Consider the following 21965-nt stretch of genomic DNA (forward strand, 5'->3'; position numbering starts at 1 on the left):
TTCATCACAGGAACATTTTATTATCTAGGTTTTACAATCAACTGGAATGAATAAAGATTCAGTTTAGTATTAAAGCAAACAGAACAACTTTATCATCTTAATTACCATTTTAAGTCCTTTCTCTATTGCCTGCATCATCTGATATTTCAATAAAGCCCATCATTCTGTTTTTTCTTATATTGCAAGGAAAAGAGAACTTTATCTTTCTATCATTGCTCTAGGAAGAGCTTGTTCTTGGGCCAAATCATCTCTGAAGTCAGTAGAATGCCACTTGGCCTTTAAACTAGATGCTGAAAAAAGAGAGGGGAAGGAACACAGARTAAAAATGTGTAGAGAATGAATTTAGAATGCATATGTGAAAGAACTGCACAATGACAGATTAAAGTACATCCAGCATCTGTTACTGTATAGTCAAAACAGATTGTTTCTCTTCTCCTTTTTGATCAGTCTTGATCATTTATGCTTCCATTTGCCTTTTTATTGTGTTCTTGGTACTTGTGAAGCTGCTCCATGAAGCCAGGATTTGGACAAACAGCAGGCCTTGCATTTTTCACCAAAGAAAARGCTCTAGCAAAACTGAGTCCTTCTGAATTCATTAGAAAACCGATGACTACTGCTGCTGCACGAGAGACTCCTGCATTACAGTGAACCAGTACCACACCATCCTGCAAGAAACAAATGGAACACGTAGTTCAGATACTCAAGTAGATACTAACAAGTACTGGAAACTTAACATGAAATCTATTAACATGTATTAAAAACGCCTTACTGATTCCATAACAAAAACATATACACATGTAAGTAACTTCAACTTAAWTTTTTTTTCTAAATAAAGCCACTTTATAATTACAAAATACTTAGACCTAACTATACTAATATCTTACAACTAATTACTGGACCCCATTCCTTTGTCCCTTTCCTCAAGACCTTGCTGCATCTCCCTCACATAAAATCCAAATCAAAGACATCTGGAATACCAAGGTATTGGGTGACAACTTAAAAATAGATTTTATTTGCAATAGGGAGAAGAATTTGATTAGATCTTGTAACCAGATTAAAAATACACTGATGCAGCAAGCTGTTGCACAGAGGCAGATATTAGTACATCCCACAGTTTCAGTCATGTTTCTTGTGTACTCTGGAGTTCTTCAGTGAAGCTTCTGGGTAAGCAGGATCATGCATAGGAACAGAAAAATCAGCAAAGTTAACAGTATGACTTGCAACAATTCTCTACCTCTCCATAACACTGCCGATACAACTGTATCGGTTGGTACAACCAAAGTCCCTTAGGCAGGGACTAMGGCACAAAATCTTGTACTACTAACTTTTTTAATTCACAGATGTTTCTCCTGGTGGTTAAATTCAGACTCTTCTTGAATTACATGCAAAATTAATACTTCTACCCTTCTTAAATATTTCCTGAATTACTTTTGAAGGAATTCCATGACACTTTAAAAAGATATTGCAAGTTCTGTTAAAATGTAATGGGCATGAGTTAGCAGTCATTAAGATCTAGTGTAGGTTAGGTCACATTTGCAATGCCCAAGCTTTGTGAGGCTGTCATGTTTTTATGTCAGACTATAGCCTGGCAAAGACTCAGTACACACAGTCTGCCAGCATCTCCATACTCTGAATAAAGATACTGAAAAACAACACAAAATGTGCTCAGATATTTTAGGCTAAGCAAATATATTCTAGATACAGTGAGCTTTGCCTGCCCTTAACATGCACAAATTACTCAATGTACTATTTACCCAGAAGAAAAAAGATCTTGTAATTGACAGGATTCCTTTACAGGACCTTTATGATTTATGTTACAGACCTTGGAGTTCCAATCATCTGGTATATTAATATACATACAGCAGAAAATGATTCCTTTTCCAAAGAGCTGACAGTTTAAACAGTAAGACAAAGAAGTATGAAATGAAATATTATCCTTGCTGAAGAAATGCTAAGCTAAGACTAGAACAACAACTTGCTCAAGTTAGCACCACAAGATTACAGCAGAGCAAGGAACTGAATCTAAGCTTCTGAATCCCAGCACAATGAATCACAATTTCACCCTTTCTTGCAATGCAAATCACATCCCCTTTGCATTGTCTGATGCATATTACATCTTAGTTTACTTTTTCACATTCATAGGGGCCTACTTCCTGATCACACACTGCAACAGAGTAGAAAGCAGACTTACATATTTCAGTTCATTGCAGAAGTGCCACTGGCAAATTATAAATCCACTGCTTAGTGGATTAGGACCGCTTAGTCCTTAGTAAGAATAATACGATATTAAAAAATTACATTTATGTCACTGCTGATGAAGCAATTGCTCAAGCTTATCCACTGTGGATCTGCAGTAATTTTTACTGACTTAATGGGAAAGTTTTGTTTTGTTTTTTTTTTTTTTAGATATAACCTACTGTAACTGAGATAAATATCTAACAGTGGCACTAAAAGTTAAAAATCAACATTGAAAGTGATTCTTTTTTTTCTTTGTACAGTTCATACTTTATTTTCATGTTTCTCTCAAGTTTTCTTTTATGACTGCTCTGTTGTACACTGCCAAAAATATCAAATGAATAGAAGTGAAAACTACTGAACATGAATGAACAAGGGCAACAACATTAAACCAGTTATCACAGAGCACATTTAGCCTTCCTTGCTAAACCCTCTCGCTTTTTTATACAAGATGAATTTGGCACATAATTCCTATTAATTTTGCATTAGATGTGAACACAGRATAAGAGCAAGAAATAGATTTCAGATATTAAATTAATCTCTGCTTATTAAAGACTCCTTATTCTGATCCTTACAGCCCAACCGTCTCCTACCTAGGAATAGTCTAYCAACTTACAAGAACCCGCAAGATTCAACACCAAGTTTTCTCAGAATTTTTATATGGGGAAAAAGCATAATGTCCTTCCACCAAAAGGAAATGGTAGTTATATAGTGATTACACAGTGAAAAAGAAGCATAAAGCTTTAGCTAAAAAAACAGGGGCTAACAGTTTCTTTGGGATTCACTTTACTTTGCCAGGGCTTTTGCTTTAAGTATGACAGAAGCAATATGGAGAGATGCTCATGAATGAACAAAAAGTTCTTTGCAGAACCTGGAAAGACAAGATCTCAGAARCTTTGTGATGAGATATTAAACAAATGAACAAAAAAAAAAAAAATCTCTCTCATTCATAGAGAGATGATTTGACATGGGTCACCTTACACATAGTAAATCTGTCTATTTGAAGTCTGGAAGATGAGGTGAGCTGTGATCAGTATCAGAATTTGTACCATGGAGTCTACAGACTCGCACAGTTTTAGTTTTAGAAAACTCCATTCTATTACAAGTACCAATCATCAGTAACTTAAAGAACAGCACAGGCTTTACTTGTGTTCTCTAATACAAGTGCTCTTATTCTCCTTCAGTGATGTACTCTCATCAGTGATCCTCTCTCCCTTCTCTACCTTAGGAAATGAAACTCTTTTTAACTACTTACATACAAAAAYCACTTCATTATACAACTTATCATAAGCTTTTTTTAACTCTATCTTAACAAAGCAAATAGGAGGATTCAGAACCATCCAGCCATCCCACTTTCCACACACTATCACATGAATTGTTCCTTGAGAACATCTATTCTATCAATTATCTGAAATTTTGTCCAGCTCTTCCATTGCAGCTATTAATATTGCAGTAGAAGTTTTCCTGAAAACTTCTTTGCTTATGAAATAGTACCAGGAACATAAAGACCAGAGGCAGAGCAGCAACACAGCTGCAGCTATGAATGGCAAGTCTCATTTAGAAATGAAGTGGAAACCGTAACTAGAAACCTTAAAAGGTAATGACCTTTTTAGTGACAACGTGTATCACATAGCTTGTAAATGATATATGAGAGAAGGAAAGAACACTSTGTGACACGGAGAAAGCCAGGACAACAATATCTTCTTTTATCCTAAACTATGTAAATAATGAATATGGTAGATATGGTGGAATGACACCCATTAAGGTTTGTGTGTCAAGTCATAGTGTTAATACCAAAGCAAATGTTGTTACAAAAATGCAGTAAGTCTGAATTTTACAAATGGGAGTCAAGAGACGATCTTGGTCAYATACAGGGCTGCCAAGCAACCTCAAAAGCAGTCCCTTCACCCCATTTCCTATGTCACATTTTTTCAGGATTTTATTAGCAGTTAAAATCACTGGGTGCATCCAAGGCTACAAAGACTTCTCTGAAAATCTTTGTACGTAACTGTATGTGGTTTCATAGTTGAATGTGTTGCACCTTCAGTGGATGGTCAAGGAAAGGCACAAGGATGGTGGATAGCAACTGACAGACTGCACGGAACTATGTAGGCCTTATTCATCTTCTTGTTGTGTTTTCTTCTATTTTAAAATAACCTCTCTAATGGATGCCTAAAAAGCAAAAAAGTTTTTCTTTTTCCTTCTGTCAGATATGGTAAGCTAAGACTTAGATGGGATTTTTTTTTATCTAAAGGTACACACTGCTCCAGCTTTGCTAAAGAAACTTCTCTAAATAAAGAAAGTAAATCATTCTTAAAAAAAAAAAAAAAAAAAAAAAAAAAAAAAAAAAAGTAATACTGATAGGGAATGGGGATTAATAGCAGGGTCACGTTTCTAGGAATGCTTAGAAATCATGTGAATTCTCTACTTAAAATGAAAAAAAGCAACGATAAAGGTACTCATTTGGTATTATGCTTGCTTTTTTGTTTTAGATTTTAAATARGGTAATAAATAATCTAAACAGGGTAACTAGTAGCATTAATTATTCATATACTGTACCTGGATCTTGGCTTTCTCAATAAACTCAAAACATTCTGGGAAGTAGGAGGTGATATCAGTTTCTGGGAGATCCAGAATAGAAATGCTCTTGTATATAAAGTCATTGAGAAAGGCATTTTGAACTCCATATGCCACATTTAGAACATGAGTAACCTAAGTCAAAAAAAAAAAAAAATCTGAAGACTGCAAGCAAATGAGCAGTAACAAAGGTGGATTATTCATTAGACATACCTAGGTTGTAACTCAGACAACTGCACTGTTCAGTTTTATATACATATCCTGTCTACAGTGTATTTTCTTCCAAGTAATGTTCTACTGATTGTTAAAACATATTGTGCCATATTTCACTTTTCTTCTTTTTTATTAAAACAAACTGGCAATTATCATTAAGGCAATGAAGGTATTTCAGGTAGGTAACTTCACACCTACTGAAGCTACTTTAAGTCATACCTTTCATTTAATGTCTGATCACCAGGTAGGTGCTCAAATCCATTTCAGTTTACAAGTAGSAATCATTTAATTCATCATTACAGTTTAAACAATTCTGGATGGAACACAACTTCCATTTTAGAGTACAAAGACACACTCCACTATCCAACAGAAAAAGAAGAATAAATGTTAATTTGTCAGATACAGTGAGAAAATGATTAGATACACTGAATTTTACAGAGCTAAAGTATTGCAGAGGAGTGTCAAGAAATTTAAAGTGACCACGAGCACAATAGCATCYGAGGATGAACGTTAATGCCCTAAAGTTTAGTGTGACACTGAGATCTGCTGCCTGAGGATACTCCCTGGCACCAATCCAGTCAGACAACCTGGTCAGTGAGCTTTAAAMCTCCTGCTACAAATCATGTGATTGAGGAGTTTTTGTGCATTTCCGACTCTCATCACAAATGAGAGGAAATTAAACGATCTGTACCCACTCAAACATGCAGACTGAATTAAGAATTTTAAACAGAAAAGAGAGTTGTCAGTGTACAGATGGGAAATAAAAGAGAAACCAAAGGGAATGATATTACAGATCACCCCATAATCCCCCAAATTTTAAAGCCTGTTCTAACCCATCATAGTAATGTTCCTTGTACTGACTTACCAGTAACGCTTATTGGAGCAAAAGAATTTCAGAGTAAACTATACTCGCACTTAGCAGAAAAGAGCAAATCTGGCTTCCTGCCATCTTTGCTCTGTTCAAGGTATGGCGAAGTCATGGATTATTTTAATTTACGTCGAAGTGACATTTAGATGGCAATGGATGCCAGGTCAGTGCACGCTCTGTCCTGTGGAAGCACAATAGTCTGAAGGCCATATCACCTCATTACCCTAACAGAGAAGAGTAAAAAGATGGATGTTCAGGACAGACTTAGACTTATTGCTTTGTTYTTCTCCTTTTAACAATTCCCATAAAAGCAAGTTGATTTGATTCTGYGTAGCATCTGAAACTTAAGAACATGTACAGCAATACCCAAATCTATTCTACAAATTGTGCTAAACAATCATAAGTCTTGCAGCAAAATATTTCAACTTCTTGTGAAAGTCACATACACCCACCCATCTGTGACTGATGCTGCTGCAAGTTTTATTAGTAGCAGGCTTTTTTGTAAGCATAAATGTAGTAGTATTATCGTCCTTAAAGTTACCTGAGAATATATACTTTTAAGACTTTTCCAACTTAAAAAAATACAACAACAMACACTATGCGAGGAATGTTTTTATCGCTACATAGCACTACCTTATACTTCTTCATTGTCTCCAGATCATGAGCAGCATCCTGCGACCCTGGAAAGAGAATGAGCTTGTTACCATGTGAATTACCACCTCGCATCAAGCAGCATCACACTGCCAGGAAGTCCCCAGCAGCCAGTAACCATCACTTCTGAAAGTTTCGAGACCCTCTTCCCTGGAGCCCGTTGATTAAACGAGYGGAGTAAATATTTCCTGTTAACTGTAACCGCCCAGCCGCAGCTCGCCGTGCGGGCCTCGCCAGGGGCCCCGCGCCCCACTCACCCAGCAGCAGCCAGGGCCGAACGACGCCGACCTGCAGGTCGGAGCTGAGGTCGGGCACGTAGCCGCAGCCGCCGCCATCGCCGGGCCCCGTCTCCTCCACCACTTGCAAGCAGGCACCGCGCCACGTCTCGATGATCCTCTTGCCCGTCAGCGTCGTCACCCTGGTGCACTGCTTCCGCAGGTTCGCCCTGGAGAAGCTTCGGATCTCCTCTCCGAGCGAGTGCATGGCACCGCCACCGGCAGCGGCACCGCCTCGCCCACCCGGCCCCAACGGCCACAACGGCAGCGCCGCGCGACGCCGGCGCGCGCCTCGCTTGCCTCAGCGCCGGCGCCCGGCGATTGGCCGRGCGCGCGCCGCCTCCCATTGGCTGCGCGGCGCTCGGGGGCGCGCGGCGCCGCTGAGGGGGCGCTAACGACCTYCCCGCCGCCGGCGCGCTAACGGCGGGTTTCTTCGTGGAAGAAATGTTACAAATAATTAAATAGAAAACATCCAAATGTAAAATCACTTCTCTCCCGGCTTCCTGGGGGTGGTAACCAAAAGCTAATCAGAATCAGCCTCTTAGTTTACCAAWGAGACAAAATACAGAAAAGGTGTGTGAGGAGGTAACTCTGTCCTTTCCCTTCCGGTTGTTCCTGAGGCACCTAATGCCCCTATATTTCAGGTCGATAAACCATACTAATAATAACCATATAAACTACACGTATAGACTACTGCCATAGTCTATAAAGGACTATTTGCAGCGTTATCCCTGTAATAACAGAGAMTGTTCAGAGTGAAATTTTTGTTCATTATAAAGGTAAATGGAAACACTCTTAACTTCCATTGTACCAGAAATATATTTCCGTTTAAAAAAAAATCCATCTCGATTCATAGAATAAAGGTGCATTTCTATGGTACTTCCCCTGCGATGTTAAAATATCCTTAAACCTGAGCTGAGAGGTTACGGTGACTCTGAGAAGTCTGCCATTATAGTAGCACTGCTCTAGAACATGCCTTATAACTTACCTCCGCCCCGTATGAATACGAGGCATATTGTTGCCTGAGAGTTTGCAAGACTAAGCTGTGACAGACCCTATGTAAGACCCTGATGATTAAATGTTAATGATACAAACAAATTTTCTTCTTTAGCCACTGAAGAAGAGTCTGTTATGTGTGGACACAGAAAAGCAGCTGATTTCACAGTAGCTCATTTATCTTCCAGGAATGTTTATCATTGCTATAACTACCTTAGACAGCAGAGGTCACTACTAGACATAAAATCTAAGCTGTTGCCAATCTTAATATTCTGCAGACATTTATATAAACAATTGATATACTATTATTTAATTAGTATGTCTGTATCACGAGCACTAGAGCTGGCTTGACTATTAACAAACACTATTTTTTATCATGCAGGCTGCTGTCAAGTTTTTCATACTTTCTTTTACAAGATAGAAGAGAATGATGATTGGTGAGATTAGAGTTTAAAATTGGGATCTCAGGTCACACGTGATCATTCTTCTCTTGCATGCTTTGCTGAGTATAGAAGACTCCTCAAAAGACAGAGCAGGAGCTGAAAGCCGTCTCTGCTTCACTGGTAAAATGCATTTATGGTATTGCCAAATCTTTAGATTATAAAAAGCTATCTGCCAGTGTGTTTACTGCAGAGCTTTAAGTATTCTTTAAGCTCATGGTCCTCTTATTTTGTCTGTGTCAAGAAATCCAGCAGTGTTCTAGCAGATGTGGTATAAACTAAGAAACATACAATGTAGGCATGAATTGACAAAGAAAACAGCTTGTACGCATTCATAAAATCCATATGACAATATGTCATCTCTCTCTGTTGTTTTCCTTTCCTTCTAATACTCATTTAGGCCCAGGTTATACTGTCCTTACTCTTAGATGTAAAAGAGCCAGTTTCTGTCAAGGAAATGATAATCAGACATTCCAGATAGCTGACTCTGAGAAATCAGCCTTGCATTCTGAAGACTGAGGATGGTGGATGGTTGAAATTAATGAATAAAATGCACTAAAAATTGAGAGTTGATTGCTTATGTCAGTAACTTAACTAAAGAGGAGAATCAAATGCTGATTAATATGCTAATAACATTACATTTCAAACTGAAATAACTAGATAACTTTGAGGACTGGAGTAAAAGAAATGGGGTGAAATTCAAAATATCGTTAGTTAATATTTAACTAACAATACAGGCCTCTGCTGCAATCTGGAATTTTATTAGCTGCAAATAACTGAGAAGAAGTACCTGTGTGCACCAGTTGGTCACAGAATGACTATGAATCATGAATGTAACGTGGTGGTGAGAAAAGCAAACGTGATGCTAGGATGTGTCAGGAGGCATTTAAAGTAGAGGGAAATAATAATAATACTATCATGTAAAGGTCTAATAAGCCTTTTCTGAAATGCATTGTTTCAAATACAATTGTATGGAACACATTGTATGGAATAAGTCAGCCCTGAATAAGGCTGACCTTACTCAAGAAAGATGCTCTCATATTGAAAGAAGTGCAAAGAATGGCTTAAACTGCTGTATMTTCATTAGACATTCAACAAAGCACTCAGTAGTTCTTGGTCTCACAAGGGAGGACTGGCTCACTTTCATGGAGTTTGTATCCTGGACCCTTTGGGACAGGCAGCTCGTGCCCATACAAAGATACRATGCCTACTGCTGCTGCCATTATTATTGCTGAAAAGACTGTCAACTTGGAGTCACCAGCTCAGGATCATTCCCACCCTAAGCAACAGGGCAAGGTGGCACGTGGGAGGATGGCTAGAGCATAACATGCTAAAAAAATCTTATTTCCCTTCAGAAACATTGGCTTTGGCATATTTCCTCACCCCAAAACCATTTTCCCCATAGAGAGAAGTTTTGGGTGAGAGAGRCAACCATTTGTTTGTTCTCACACATTTGTTTTCATCCTTCAGATTTGGCATGACCAGCAGTGGATCTACATCTGGTAGGCACGAAAAGAATATTCTGGAAGAAAACTATAGCCCCTGCAAAGTGTGAGTGAGGTCTGCAGAAGAAGACTTAGCCTCTTCTCCAGCCCACCTGTGTTCCATCTCCTGAATGAGGGTGTGGATGTAGACCTTCTTTTATTCTGGTATCCAGTAACATATCTGGAAAATCTGGCTGAAGTGGATTGACGACTGGTAAGTGACCAGTGTGCGAACTTAAATAGCTTCTGAAGTGTAGACAAAAATCTGGAAGGCATTGTGTGGGGAAGAATGAATTTGTAGCAAAGCCTCTTCTGGAGCAGGATATAGTGAAGAGTGAAAAGCATGCAAGGATTGTCAGTTTTGTGTGCTGAGATCACTATGTCATGAAGCTAAGCCATATAGGCATAAGAAACTGTAATTTTTCAAGTTACTGTGGTTGTTTCTAGGATCACCAGGAGAAAGGATACAGGCAGAGGCAGATTAGTAAGTGCACATCACTTTAAAAGCTTGCAGTAGTAGTCTGTCCAAACGGGGAAAGTGATGGGAAGCAGGACCATGTTGAAGGCCACATAAAGGCAGCTGTCAAAACTAAGAGTTACCAGGGCATTCCTGCGTGCATCTATTGCTGTGGTTGTGTGTGCTGCAATCTGGTTATCAGTGAGAGCAGCTTCAATATAATCTGTCACTTTGTTTCTGTGGTTTTTGTCTGCACCAGTTTGTAACATGTTAGAAGCACCGAACTTCATTGGCTAAAGGTTCTGTAGTTACTCCTGCCTGGGAATGGGATGAGGACAGAAGTGGTGGGAGTCTGATTGAAATTTCTTTGTGCTTTGATTCTAAGTATTTGTGGTGCCTATCTACTACTGCAGAAGGTTTCCAGTTGTAGCAGGTAGTATATATCCTAAGTTCACGTATATATTCCCTCTTCCAATACCCTTTCCAATGACTTCCAATACCGATCAAAACATCCATTAAAGCTGTGCTGCTGACACATGCTAGATCATTCTTAATCAGCTGTATCTACCTACTGTTTCTTCATATTAGAGTTGGGTGTGGGTTTGGTCAAGCCCAGAAAGAGAGGCACTTCTTCAAGTCTTTGACTAAGTTTGTCAGTAAGTCAGAGCTGGTGATCTGACTCTGGCAATGATGTATGAAAGCCCAGTACAAATTGCAAAAGATCATAAACAATCAGATACCCAGGGGTCGCTCCTAGAAACAGTGGTAAGTCTGTGAATCTACTCCAAGCACTAACTTCTATCCCAAGCCTCAGTGTAGGCAGCCTTCTTTTTTTATTTTGTGTATTTCAAGCAGCACTGTTTGCTGATTTATAAAGATAGCCTGACCAAGTGTCGCAGATGAGTGATGTTTCTACCGGGGTATCTCCTCATATCGGAAAATCTCTCAGAAGCAAAGCCGTGCATATGGGCACGGCCCTCTGAACATCTATCGAAGCATTTCTCTCTGCACTCACCATACCTTGTGAGCAATCCATGCAAATGAGCGGGCTGATTCACTGATCAAAAGACAGGTATTTTTATATTGCGTCACTGACAGTGGTGAATATGAGCACCGAAGAATAGAGCAGACTGCAAAGCCGAAGTGTTTGATAACCACTACAGGGGACATAGAGGACATAGAGGACTTAGTGACTTGTTGGTGTGAGGAAGATCTGGCACAGGTCATGTCTATATTACATAAGTAGAATCTGGAGCACACCATKGACTCCCCTCCCATTTGCACTCATGTTTTTTTCTCTCCAGAAGCTCTTTGACTTGCTCCAGTGGAGTCGCATGTGAGCTAAAATAAATAGATAATGTGCGTATGTAGTGTGGATGAATCTTGGTGTAAAACAGGATAGGTCAGTTCAATTGTAGAGATAGGGCTAAAGTTAATCAGGAAAAGGGTCAGTCTATTAAGAGACCAGAAAAACACGACATATTTCAGCAAAAATATCTGCACACACACAACACCTTCCACTCAGGTAGCTGCTCTGCAGAGGAGAGATTGTTAAACATCCAATTAGTATGGACTGTGAGTCACCAAGGCTGTTCTCCACTGTTTGTGTGTTACTTCATTCTAAGAATACTTTCACTTCAGAAAAATTGACTTAAGAGAAGTTTACAAAGTCTGAAAAGAACCTATGGAGTTCAAGACCTCCACAGAGAAAGGAAAAGATCTGAGCTTTTCAAAAGAAATAATGTAATGTAAGAGATCTTCTGTAATGTTCCCAAGGTTTCCAAGTTCTTTGAAACCCAAAGCATAATTTTCTTTCTCCAGATGAGTTTAAAAAGAAAAAAGAAAAAAAAAGCTAAAGTTAGAAATATGATTTTTTTAGAAGTTGAACATTATTTTGCTTCTTCACCAGAACACTCAAAAGAGCAACTTCCATCCCGCACTTCAGCTCCTAGCAGCCCATTTGTGCATAAGAGCAATTAATCTTTCTCCCAGAATTTTGTTTCTGTACAGTTTTATTTCAGTAGTCATTCAAAGAAATGTGAGCTACTTTAGAACAAAAGTCCCCAAATATTTCTCTTGCAGCCAGGGACAAATCTATAGCCTAAACTAAAGTTTCAGAGTGTAAAATCCAAGTTTATTTCAAAGTTCTTATGACATCTTATGTGTAGCTTTTGCTTACGTGTAGCTTCCACAGGCATAATGTTAACGTTATGATTTACACAAGGATGCTTAGCTAGTTTCTCCAGCTTCACAAAGTTCAGGAAGGAAACCATTACAGGTTCTTGTGGTATTTGATGTCAGAAGCATAAGCTGCATTCAGCAGAATTATTTCACAGATTAGCTTAGTAAGCTATGGAATTGGGAGCTTCTCTTACTGATTAGCATTAAGATAAGGCTTCTATAAAAATGGGGTAAGCTGAAGTGGAAAATGTATGAGCATAGCATCTCCCTTCTTTTAAACACTAGGGAATATGGYTTGTCAGTGTACCCGAGCTTCTTGCCTTAGCGTATTATTAATACAGCATTATGCTACATGCTGGAGTGTGGGAAGTTATTTGCTACAGGCAGGGAAGAAAAAAGAAACTATCTGCCTTAGCTCATTCTGTATCTATTGCTTGATCCAACCAGCTCAGATATGCCAAATAACTTCTGGCTACTAAGAAGGAAAAAACTAATTTTCTCCTTTCCCACTCAGAATACAAATATACTCAGTCAGGAACAGACCTACATTATTCCTCCAAATTCCAACATAAAATACACTGTTAAGCTAAAGGAGCCTCTGCCACAGGATCTTACAAGTCTGCATGGGTTCAGAAAATGGTGGATACATTTGTAGAAGAGTARTACAACAGCTATTAAATAAAAAGGTAATACAGCTATTAAATAAAAGGCTAATATCAGCGGCTCACAAAGTCCCTGGACCACAAACGATTGGAGTCTGAGAGCGTGTTCTTCAGCAGTACTGCTATGTTCTTAGTCTGTTCTTACCCTCTTCTTTAGGGATCCATTCTTTGGCTACTGATTTCAGACAGGGTACTGAGCTGGATGGACTTTTCATGYGAACAAGTTCTTGTGTTCTATTTTCTTTCTGGTCAACTGAATAATAAAAATTAATATGCTTAGCATTTTAAAGCTTAAAAATTTCATAAGGTCACTTAATATTTTAAATACACAAACTCCCTCACCCCAAAGCTTTATCTGTGAACTGTAACAGAATACAAATTGCAGATGACAGAGYAAAGCCTTACTAGTCAATAGTATTGATGGGATAAAAACAATTATCATAACTAAGTTTGTAAGGTGATACTGCATGTATCAGTAAAGAAAGTGACACTACTATGATTTATTCTTTTGCTATGAGGCATGAGATCAAGATACCTGTCAAAACATTCTGGGGATGATTGAAAGTATTTGAAAAGCAAGGTTTCAATAAAAAGAAGGGAACTGATAAGTCTTAAAAGAAAGACCTTTCCAGGAAAGGAGGGGACAGCCTGAAACATACGCATACTCGCATATGCACAGACNNAAAAAAAAAAAAAAAAAAAAAAAAAAAAAAAAAACTCATTACTTTTGGTATACTGCAAAGTTGGAGAATGACCCTGATTGACCTAAGCTATCTCCTTCAGTTCATTTAATATTTCTCTTTTATTCTTCAATACGCAGGCAAACTGAAAGGTAAGTTTTTTGACATCTTCCTTCYGAGTATTTCAATAAAGAGGCAGCACAGAACTATTTTGCTTCCATTCAAATGTCAGTCCCAACTTCAAAAAGTCATGTTTAAATAAGATAAAGTATCCAGGAGCTTCCATTCTGTTTGGTCATTAGAATAAGGAAAAAAAAACTGTGGTTGAGTTACATTTATATGCTTTTCATTTTTACGTATAGAATGTAAATCATGCTTTAGATGATGTAGCAGTGTTTTCTGATTTTTCTGAAACTACAGTTGTAGATGTCAATATATATACCTTTGAATGAGGTAATGTATTATTCTGATAACATCTTAGTTAGGAAGATTTCTTATGTTTAATACTGATTATCTTGTCAAAATCAGTAATTATTGTTTTTTCCCTTTTCTCCCTTTCCTCATCTTTTTAAACATGTTTGCAGAATCAGAAAAAGCTTCCTGAATGATTCTGCTCTTGAATATGAAAGATTTATATTCAAGTCTGATTGGAATGACAAATGACCTACCAAAAAGATTGTTTAATATTTTAAGTTATTGACTTATTTTGAATAGTATTGAGAGTTCTTGGCTTTACCTTAATTTAGAAACCTCACAATATTTCATAAAATGGATTCACTATTTTTTATCCAACTGTAAACAATAAGCTTCATTAATTCAAGCAGATTAAATCTTTGATAATACTTTGCTAATGGCATCCATATTAYCAGAACATAATTCAGGAAATTGAACTCTCAAGGTTCAAGAAGCTGCATTAGACATTTGGGGTTTTTTGAGCAGTACAAGGTAGAATAGTTTCATTAACAAAAACATTAAATATTATATTTATCTCCCAGTGTTTTTTGCAACAGAGTTATGCCTGTAAGCCACATTTTTTTCCCAAATATGTTAAAAGATATACTGGGGTAATTCTGTAAAAAATGAACTTGAAAGTATTATTGCTAAAGAGGAAATGTATCTGAAAAGCTCTAAATGCCATAGAACAACTCCACCTAAAAAGATCAAGCTCTAAATGCCATAGAACTCCACCTAAAAAGATCCAAAACTAATAATTGGTATAAATTTCAGAATTAATGATTTTATTGCCTTTTAGATTTCCTTAAAACTGTATTTGTATTATTTCACATTTACTCTATGCCTATTATCTAAATTGGAAAAAAAAAATGAAAATTCACAAAAAAATCAGTTGTTCATCTAATCTATACAAGCAGATTCTTTGATATATATTCCTTTACCTCAGTGAAGGCAGTCATTCAGTGTTACCATAGAGAGTAAAACATTAGGAAATAAGCACATTTTAAGTGGCTCCCTGTAGTAAAGTTACAGGACTTGATGTCCCACTAACAATACTTTCTGCATCTTATTTCAGCTCTGCAGCTTATTTTCAGCTCAACTTGTGTTGAGTTTAGCAGGATGTTTGAACAGAAAACATTAAGGTACAGACTCATCCCATCTATTTTTCAAGTGATATGAATTTGAAGTGATGACCATACATAATCTTTAATGTAACAATCTTAATAAGCACTGGACTTYAGTTCTGAGGAACAATTATTTGAAGTATGAGGTACTCCTCATTCACAGCCTTATCCTGGCCTGCTACTATTTTCCGCGTGTATGGATTCACATTGTAACCTGAAGATAGATTTTTTTTCATCTATCACAGTATTCTTTCCAYCTCTGTTTTAAGTTGTGTAAATACTTTTGTGCTATGTTAAACAGTTCTCATGTATTCCATACCCTCAAATGATTCATATTTCTTTGTCAAATGGAGAAAACGTTATGGATGGTGATGTGGAGATTAACTGTAATAATTTTTTAAAGTTGTTTCCCAGTTTGAGCATAGCTCATGGGTGTGACATTTTGGCTGATGCTTGTGTCATCCTTCTCCACTAGCTTGCTTTTCTCCATATGCATTTCATCTATAAAAATCTACAGCTGAGCTGTTCTGTTCTATGTAAACCTCAGACTTCGGGGAACACTTGCTTTTTGCTATACTCAGTATTTGAGATCCCCACTGGCTGGTAAACGTATGATCCCTGGCAACATTGGAGGATAATCCTTCATTCTTTGGCCATTTCTTTTCTGAAATGAAAATACTGTTTTCTTCTTCTAAATGTTTAATGTTAAGTTTAATGATGTTTAATGTCTTTGCTGGATGGGCCTTAAAAGCTATTGTATTTAAACAGGTCCTTGCTATTTCCTGGCATTCTTAGGTGTAGGAGAAAAAAAAAAAAAAAAAAAGTAGCAGCTTATTTTTGTCCAGTTATAACTGTAGCCACACATTAGTCCCTGGTACAACCCCGTCTATCTAAGACAGAACTATAACAGAGGCTAAAGGAAATAGGTCAGAGCATATTAGCTTGTATGTGCCTGTATCAGAAAAGGCTCTCTACAAAGATTAAGTGGCCCCACAATTTCTGTGTGTGCAGGACCACCTTAATCGGTCCTGTCTGACAAGTTGGCATCCCTATTCAAACAGCAACACACTACTTTCTGACCACAACTCGGTTCCAAAGGGGATAGAGACCATCCTTTGCAAACTGATCACTCTTGATTTATTCTAGCTAGTGGACAGTCAGCATGGGCTAGGTAAGTCATCTTTATGATTAAGATTTGCAAGCCGATTAGACACTCTGTCTCCATTTAGTGGCTTCACAAATATCTCATTGTGGATTCCTCTCGAAATCACAGCCTTCAAGGGAACTAGAAATAAAATGCTAATCTAGATGGGGTCCTAATCTCCTTCTGATTTCAGGATTTACCAGAATGTTTTTGAACCTGGTGATGCTACTTCCATCTAGGAATGTAGTATAAGGTCTACTCCCATATCGGATCAGGAGCTTAATTTAGTCCAGTGACTCATCCTGACAGCTGTAATAAGCTTTGTTTGACAGCCAAAAATAAAACTSTTTTGTCTATTTGCTTTATTCTGCAAACAATTTCTGCAAGAATCAACTGTAATCCTAACTCCAACCTGAWATAATACCATTGGAAACAGCCTAGTATCTTGATCCCATCTCCATTTTAAAAGTAAGCAGTCTCATGCTGTAACAGGCCAAACCCTAGCTCATCAATGCCTTGTAAGCTCTTTCTGTTTAGCCTTCACCTGGAATGAACCTATTTCCCAAGCTTATAGTTAAGATACATAACAATTCCAGAGCAAAATAGATCATTACTGGTATAAACTCTAACCCACGTCAGATATCCAGTATTCTCAAAGTTTTTTTGGCTTCTTTTATCCTGAATTCTAATTACTTCYAGGTTTATCCCAGGAACTTCTAAAAATGGAGAAACTAATAACAATTTACATGGCTAATCTCAGCACAAGGCCAAAACATAGTCAGGTCCTCTTCTGAACCCAGGGTCTAGTCTTTTGTCAGTAATTGTCAGCCTGAACCCTAATCCAGTCCTTGTCCTAGTCAAATAACTCCTTTAATATCTAGCTGTTTGTATTTTGGGATCTAGTCCTTTGAGCCTAAACATCCCACAGAAATAGAGTATATCTTCACCACTGCACAGATCAACTAAAAACTTCCAGGGAGCACCTATTAATGTAACTGTCTTCAATGGCTCCAGCAGAGTTTACTAACTCCATTTTCTGAAAGCTTCAGACACATTCCTAATGCTGTAAGTTCATACCTAACCATTTTTCTTCCTGCTACCACACACTTCTATAGCCACCAGGCTGACATTTGACTTGCCTGTTAGGTATTACTGGTTAGTCATGGGCTTGGGACAAACTGAGAAAGCTAGCTCTCAAACACTGAAAACAACCTTCTTCTCTGCTGATTAAGRCTCATTTACATACTGTAGGACTAGAAGCTGTGGAGCAGGCTCATCACTTGTCCTTCCGGTAGGAGCAGAAATATTCGTATCTTCTCTAAGTGGCAGGTGATGTTTCCTGAAATTCTGTAGTACATGAGAGGACAGCTCATGCTCTCCTCTAGAGGTATAGCGTTTGGCATCTGCTTCAAACCAGCTTTGTACATCTCTTTCCTGTMCTCTATGCCCAACGTTCATACTCTTTTCTTCAAAGTTCAAAGACCTAGTATTTCTGAGCAACTGCCACATGTCGTATACAACTTCAGCTAGAGGGACTTACTGAGAGAGGGATGAAATTGGACATGTTGCTGTGAGAATAGATTAAAATAATGTCCAAATAGTTTTAAAGGAAGGAAAGTAGAGGACATGGGAAATTACAAACATGTTAGCTTTATGTCAGATTAAATAATGAAAAAGTTGGWATTCATCAATAAAATTATAGATTGAAATGTAATAAAGCTTTATCAGCATAGTTTAGTGAGTCTTCTGAACCTATTGCCTTTTTGGACAGGATTAGAAGTCTACTTGATAAAGGCAACTTTGCTTGTTCAATGCTGTTTATTATTTTTATAAATGATCTAAACAATGGTGTAGACTTTGTATGGTAAAGTTTTCAGCTTGTGTGCTTTTAGATCCAAGATTAACAATATTACAAATACTTTATGTGTTATTAACATAAATACCCTGGCATGACCTAAATAATTGGGATTATAATGATGACAATTTAAAAAATCTAGTCAGTTCAAACAATAGCTTGATTTTGTGTTTTAAATTGTTTCTATGAGATACTGAACARAATAAGTCTGTGTAAGGGTCACTTCTTGGGCTTTGCTGGTCAAATTTGCAGAAGCCAGGTGGTGGGCTCATGGAGAGCGCAGCTCCTCATGGCTGCCGTTCCTCTGGGATTATTAAGTTTAAATGGTCTCCAAAATGGAAAAAGTTAAATCAAGAAAAAAGTCCAGACTGGAAATACAGTGTATGTATAGAAATATTTATATAGAAATTTGTTTGTTCATTTAAAATTTACAAAGCCAAATTTTATAGTAGTAGCAAAGATCTAGTTGATGCTACCATTTACTCTGCAATCATGAATTGCCCATYGCACCTTTTAAAGTGGCAATGCTAGAAAAGTATGCATACAATTTACATGCTTTGCCAGACACCACATGAAGATGGTACATCTGGAACTTCTTGGCTTATGGTGGCTCTTTAGAGGTTTCTCAAACAAAGTTTTCACTACCATCTAGAAGCCCCATAGTGAACAGCACTACTAAACCCTTAACTGAATTGAAAGTTGCCTTTGAAAGGATCACAGCYGAGCCCAAAACAAATCTGAAATCTTGAATGTCGACACTTGCCCATAGCTCGTACTTTTGGCCTAAATATAGTAACCTGTTTGAATATTAATCATTAATAAAACATCATGCAAATAGATGTTGCATGCTTTAAAAATAATTGTGATCCTTATTCTTCCCCTCACTACATTTTAATTTCACCACACCTGTAAGAGCTATGCTGTTACTGACAAAGCTTGTATTTCTACTTTATTGTTATGCATACTGCTAGACTGGTGAACCCAGACTGAACAATACAGATATATTMTAATAATACAATATTGAATAAAATTTCCTGCTGAAAACCTAATGCTTATTCCAGCAGTTCTGAAATAAAGTTCCAACAAAAGTAGTATGACAACATGAGCTTAACTCTGCTTCCATTAAAAACAATGATGAAATTGGCTTTTCCCTGCTTGAGTATGTACATTTACATGAACTAAGTTTGATCTCAGTGGCATCTGCTTTCTATAACTGTGAATTCTCCACTCACACAGTGCAAAGGTTTCTGCACTTTTTGCTGCATTTTCTATGAAACAAAAATTTTTAGCTATATCCTATATTCCCTAAGAGATGTACACATTTTCTCCTTTTAATAGCAGTCAAGTGTTCATAAGCAAGAAGAAAAAATGCGTGCTTCATCATTCCAAACTCACCACCAGTGCTGACACACAGCTCAACAAGATGCTGCCAGTTATGTGACCAGCAGCATGTTGTATCTGTGTGGGCAGTAACATCGTCCGTCCATGAGTTTTGATCTTTCCTTTTACATCTTCCTCTGAGTTGAGGTGTGATATGCCACCTTTTCCTAGTCGAGTCTTGGCACCTCACTGATGCCTTTTGCTGAAAAACCTTCATCTTCTGGGAGGGCACAGCCTGTACTTGAAAACATCTGGTCTACTTTGTTAKTCTCCACTTAATTTAGAGATTATTTATCCACTTAGAGATTATTTTTCATCGTAATGTATCTGCTTGAATAGATTTTAGCAGAAAAGTGTTAAAATCTGTGACTAACCACGTTATAGTGATAAATACAGATCATATTCTATTTAATATTAGGCCTGTATAGCTGCAAGGTAAAAAAGAATTGACTGTAAATATCAGAGGTTCATATTTACTGATATTGATCTTTTTCTTAATCTGATGTGTAATGTATTTTCAAGAAATGCAGCTAACTCAGCATCATTTGCATTAATAATTATAGAAACTAGAGCTGCTTCTTACAACAGGATCTTATAAAGAGCCTCACAAACAGAGTGGGAGTTTAAAAACAGGATGCTTTGCCATTATCACAAAGGAGAAGGACTCAGTCATTCTTCCATTCTATGCCTCAACTGGCAGCCTCCCCAGTGCGGAAAGTGGCTGGGACTGCTTTCGTACTGAAAGAAAGACAGCAAGGGTCTGCCAGTGACAGAGTGACTCCAGCGAGCTCTGTAAGTGCCAGCCTTACCACAGAGGCTTAAAACCAGCTGACCCTGACCCCAATGCAATCCATAGTAGTAGTAGTAGTAAAACTATGGTAGTTTTACCCCTAATTTCAAGAGGAGAGCAATTGGAATATTAGATCATGAATGATAAAATATGCACGGAAAAAGCCACACTGAACTATGCCACTGTTAAGATCATTCCACTTGCTTGGATATGTATATCATATCATGTGGCTATTACTGTTTTAAACTTCCAGAAGACTGAGAATGGCTCAGAAATAATTGAATATAGAACTGAAAATTGGTGATTACTTGYTTTAGCTGTGGACGAGAAAAAGAATTTTGCACTCAGCAATAGTATATTTTTTGTCCTTATTTTGCAGTGGAACTCCATAGGAAACATCTTTATTGCAATTAAAAATACTACATTCAATACTGATTTTAAAATGATTTTTAACAGAAGAAAGATATTTCACGTAACAGCATTACTATAAATATTTTTCAATTAATACTTTGAAATTATATAGCATTTTAGGTATGATATATTTAAAGACTGATGTGATCATTTCTGATGTTTTCCATAGACTCTAGTCGTGAAAGGTCAGATCTAACTAACTCATCTGTGCAACATTGTTGCTAGGTATTCTGTAAAATATTATTCCCAACTCTTAGATAAAAAGCTGAGACAGAAACTAACTGCTAAAGGCCAAAAAATGACTCAATAGCAGGCTTCAGATTAGAACTCTAAGTTCTTGCTCCCTGATTTCATTCTGAATCATAAATTATCTTGTAGTTGCTGAAGAGAAGGAGGAGGTCGGTAACAATTTAATTACATTTAGGCTTCTCACATTCATTCCTATGTTTTCTGTAATCTGTTAGTTTAAAACTGGTGAAAGGCTGATTCTGATTTCTAATGTGAAAATACAAACTGAAAATTAAAATAGATGCAATAAGAAGCACAGATGGTGTCATTATAAAAAAAAATGAGATTAGAAGGCTAATTCTTCAGCRTATCATGTAGCACGTTGCTGACTTAAGTTTATTATGTAGCATGTTGCTGACTTATTTATACCACTGTCGGTGGGTGTCTGTATGATGATTCTTTGCCTCCAGGATCCCACCTCGTGTGCAGCTGYGCGCTAACCGACACAGGCTCTCGCGGAAAATCAGCATCGCCCGTGGAGTGCTCGTGTCCACACAGCCCACCCAGGGCTCGTCCAATGTTCCGCTCCTGACTCCACGCGATTAGGTGAAGCTGGGARGTGATTTCACATGACCGAGTCAGTTTTCATTACAAACTTAGAAGAAAAACTAAAGTTCTTAATGGATTTGAAATGCAACTCAGAATTCTAACCGAAATGCAACCTAACGGCTCAGAAATAATAATAATGATGATAACAAGAAGAAGAAGAACCAAACCACTCGGACGCCCCAACGCCGCTCCTTCCGGCGCCCAGCCGCTAGCGCGGGGCCCACCCGCTGCCGCGCGCCGCGCTCCGCCGGG

The 21965-nt window shown here is 37.8% G+C and overlaps 2 protein-coding genes across 2 annotated transcripts in view; one reads left to right on the top strand and one right to left on the bottom strand.

The window, feature by feature from the left end:
• On the bottom strand, positions 1-7098 carry DUSP19 (dual specificity phosphatase 19). The gene is made up of 4 exons (XM_085321912.1): positions 6802-7098; positions 6527-6573; positions 4795-4947; positions 1-665 (listed from the first exon to the last, which is right to left on the bottom strand). The coding sequence occupies exons 1-4, from the start codon at positions 7025-7027 to the stop codon at positions 444-446; spliced, it is 648 nt and encodes a 215-aa protein (XP_085178038.1). The 5' UTR covers positions 7028-7098; the 3' UTR covers positions 1-443.
• Positions 7099-10886: 3788 nt separating this feature from the next.
• The window catches only part of NCKAP1 (NCK associated protein 1), a 73120-nt gene continuing 62041 nt past the window's right edge, over positions 10887-21965 (top strand). Inside the window, exon 1 of the mRNA XM_085321139.1 lies at positions 10887-10961. Coding sequence (XP_085177265.1) covers positions 10887-10961 — 75 coding nt within the window. The remainder of the gene's footprint in view (positions 10962-21965) is intronic.

This window comes from Rhea americana, unplaced genomic scaffold, assembly GCF_003343005.1.
Source record: "Rhea americana isolate MKP2758 unplaced genomic scaffold, rheAme1 scaffold_12, whole genome shotgun sequence".
In the NCBI taxonomy this organism is placed as follows: domain Eukaryota; kingdom Metazoa; phylum Chordata; class Aves; order Rheiformes; family Rheidae; genus Rhea; species Rhea americana.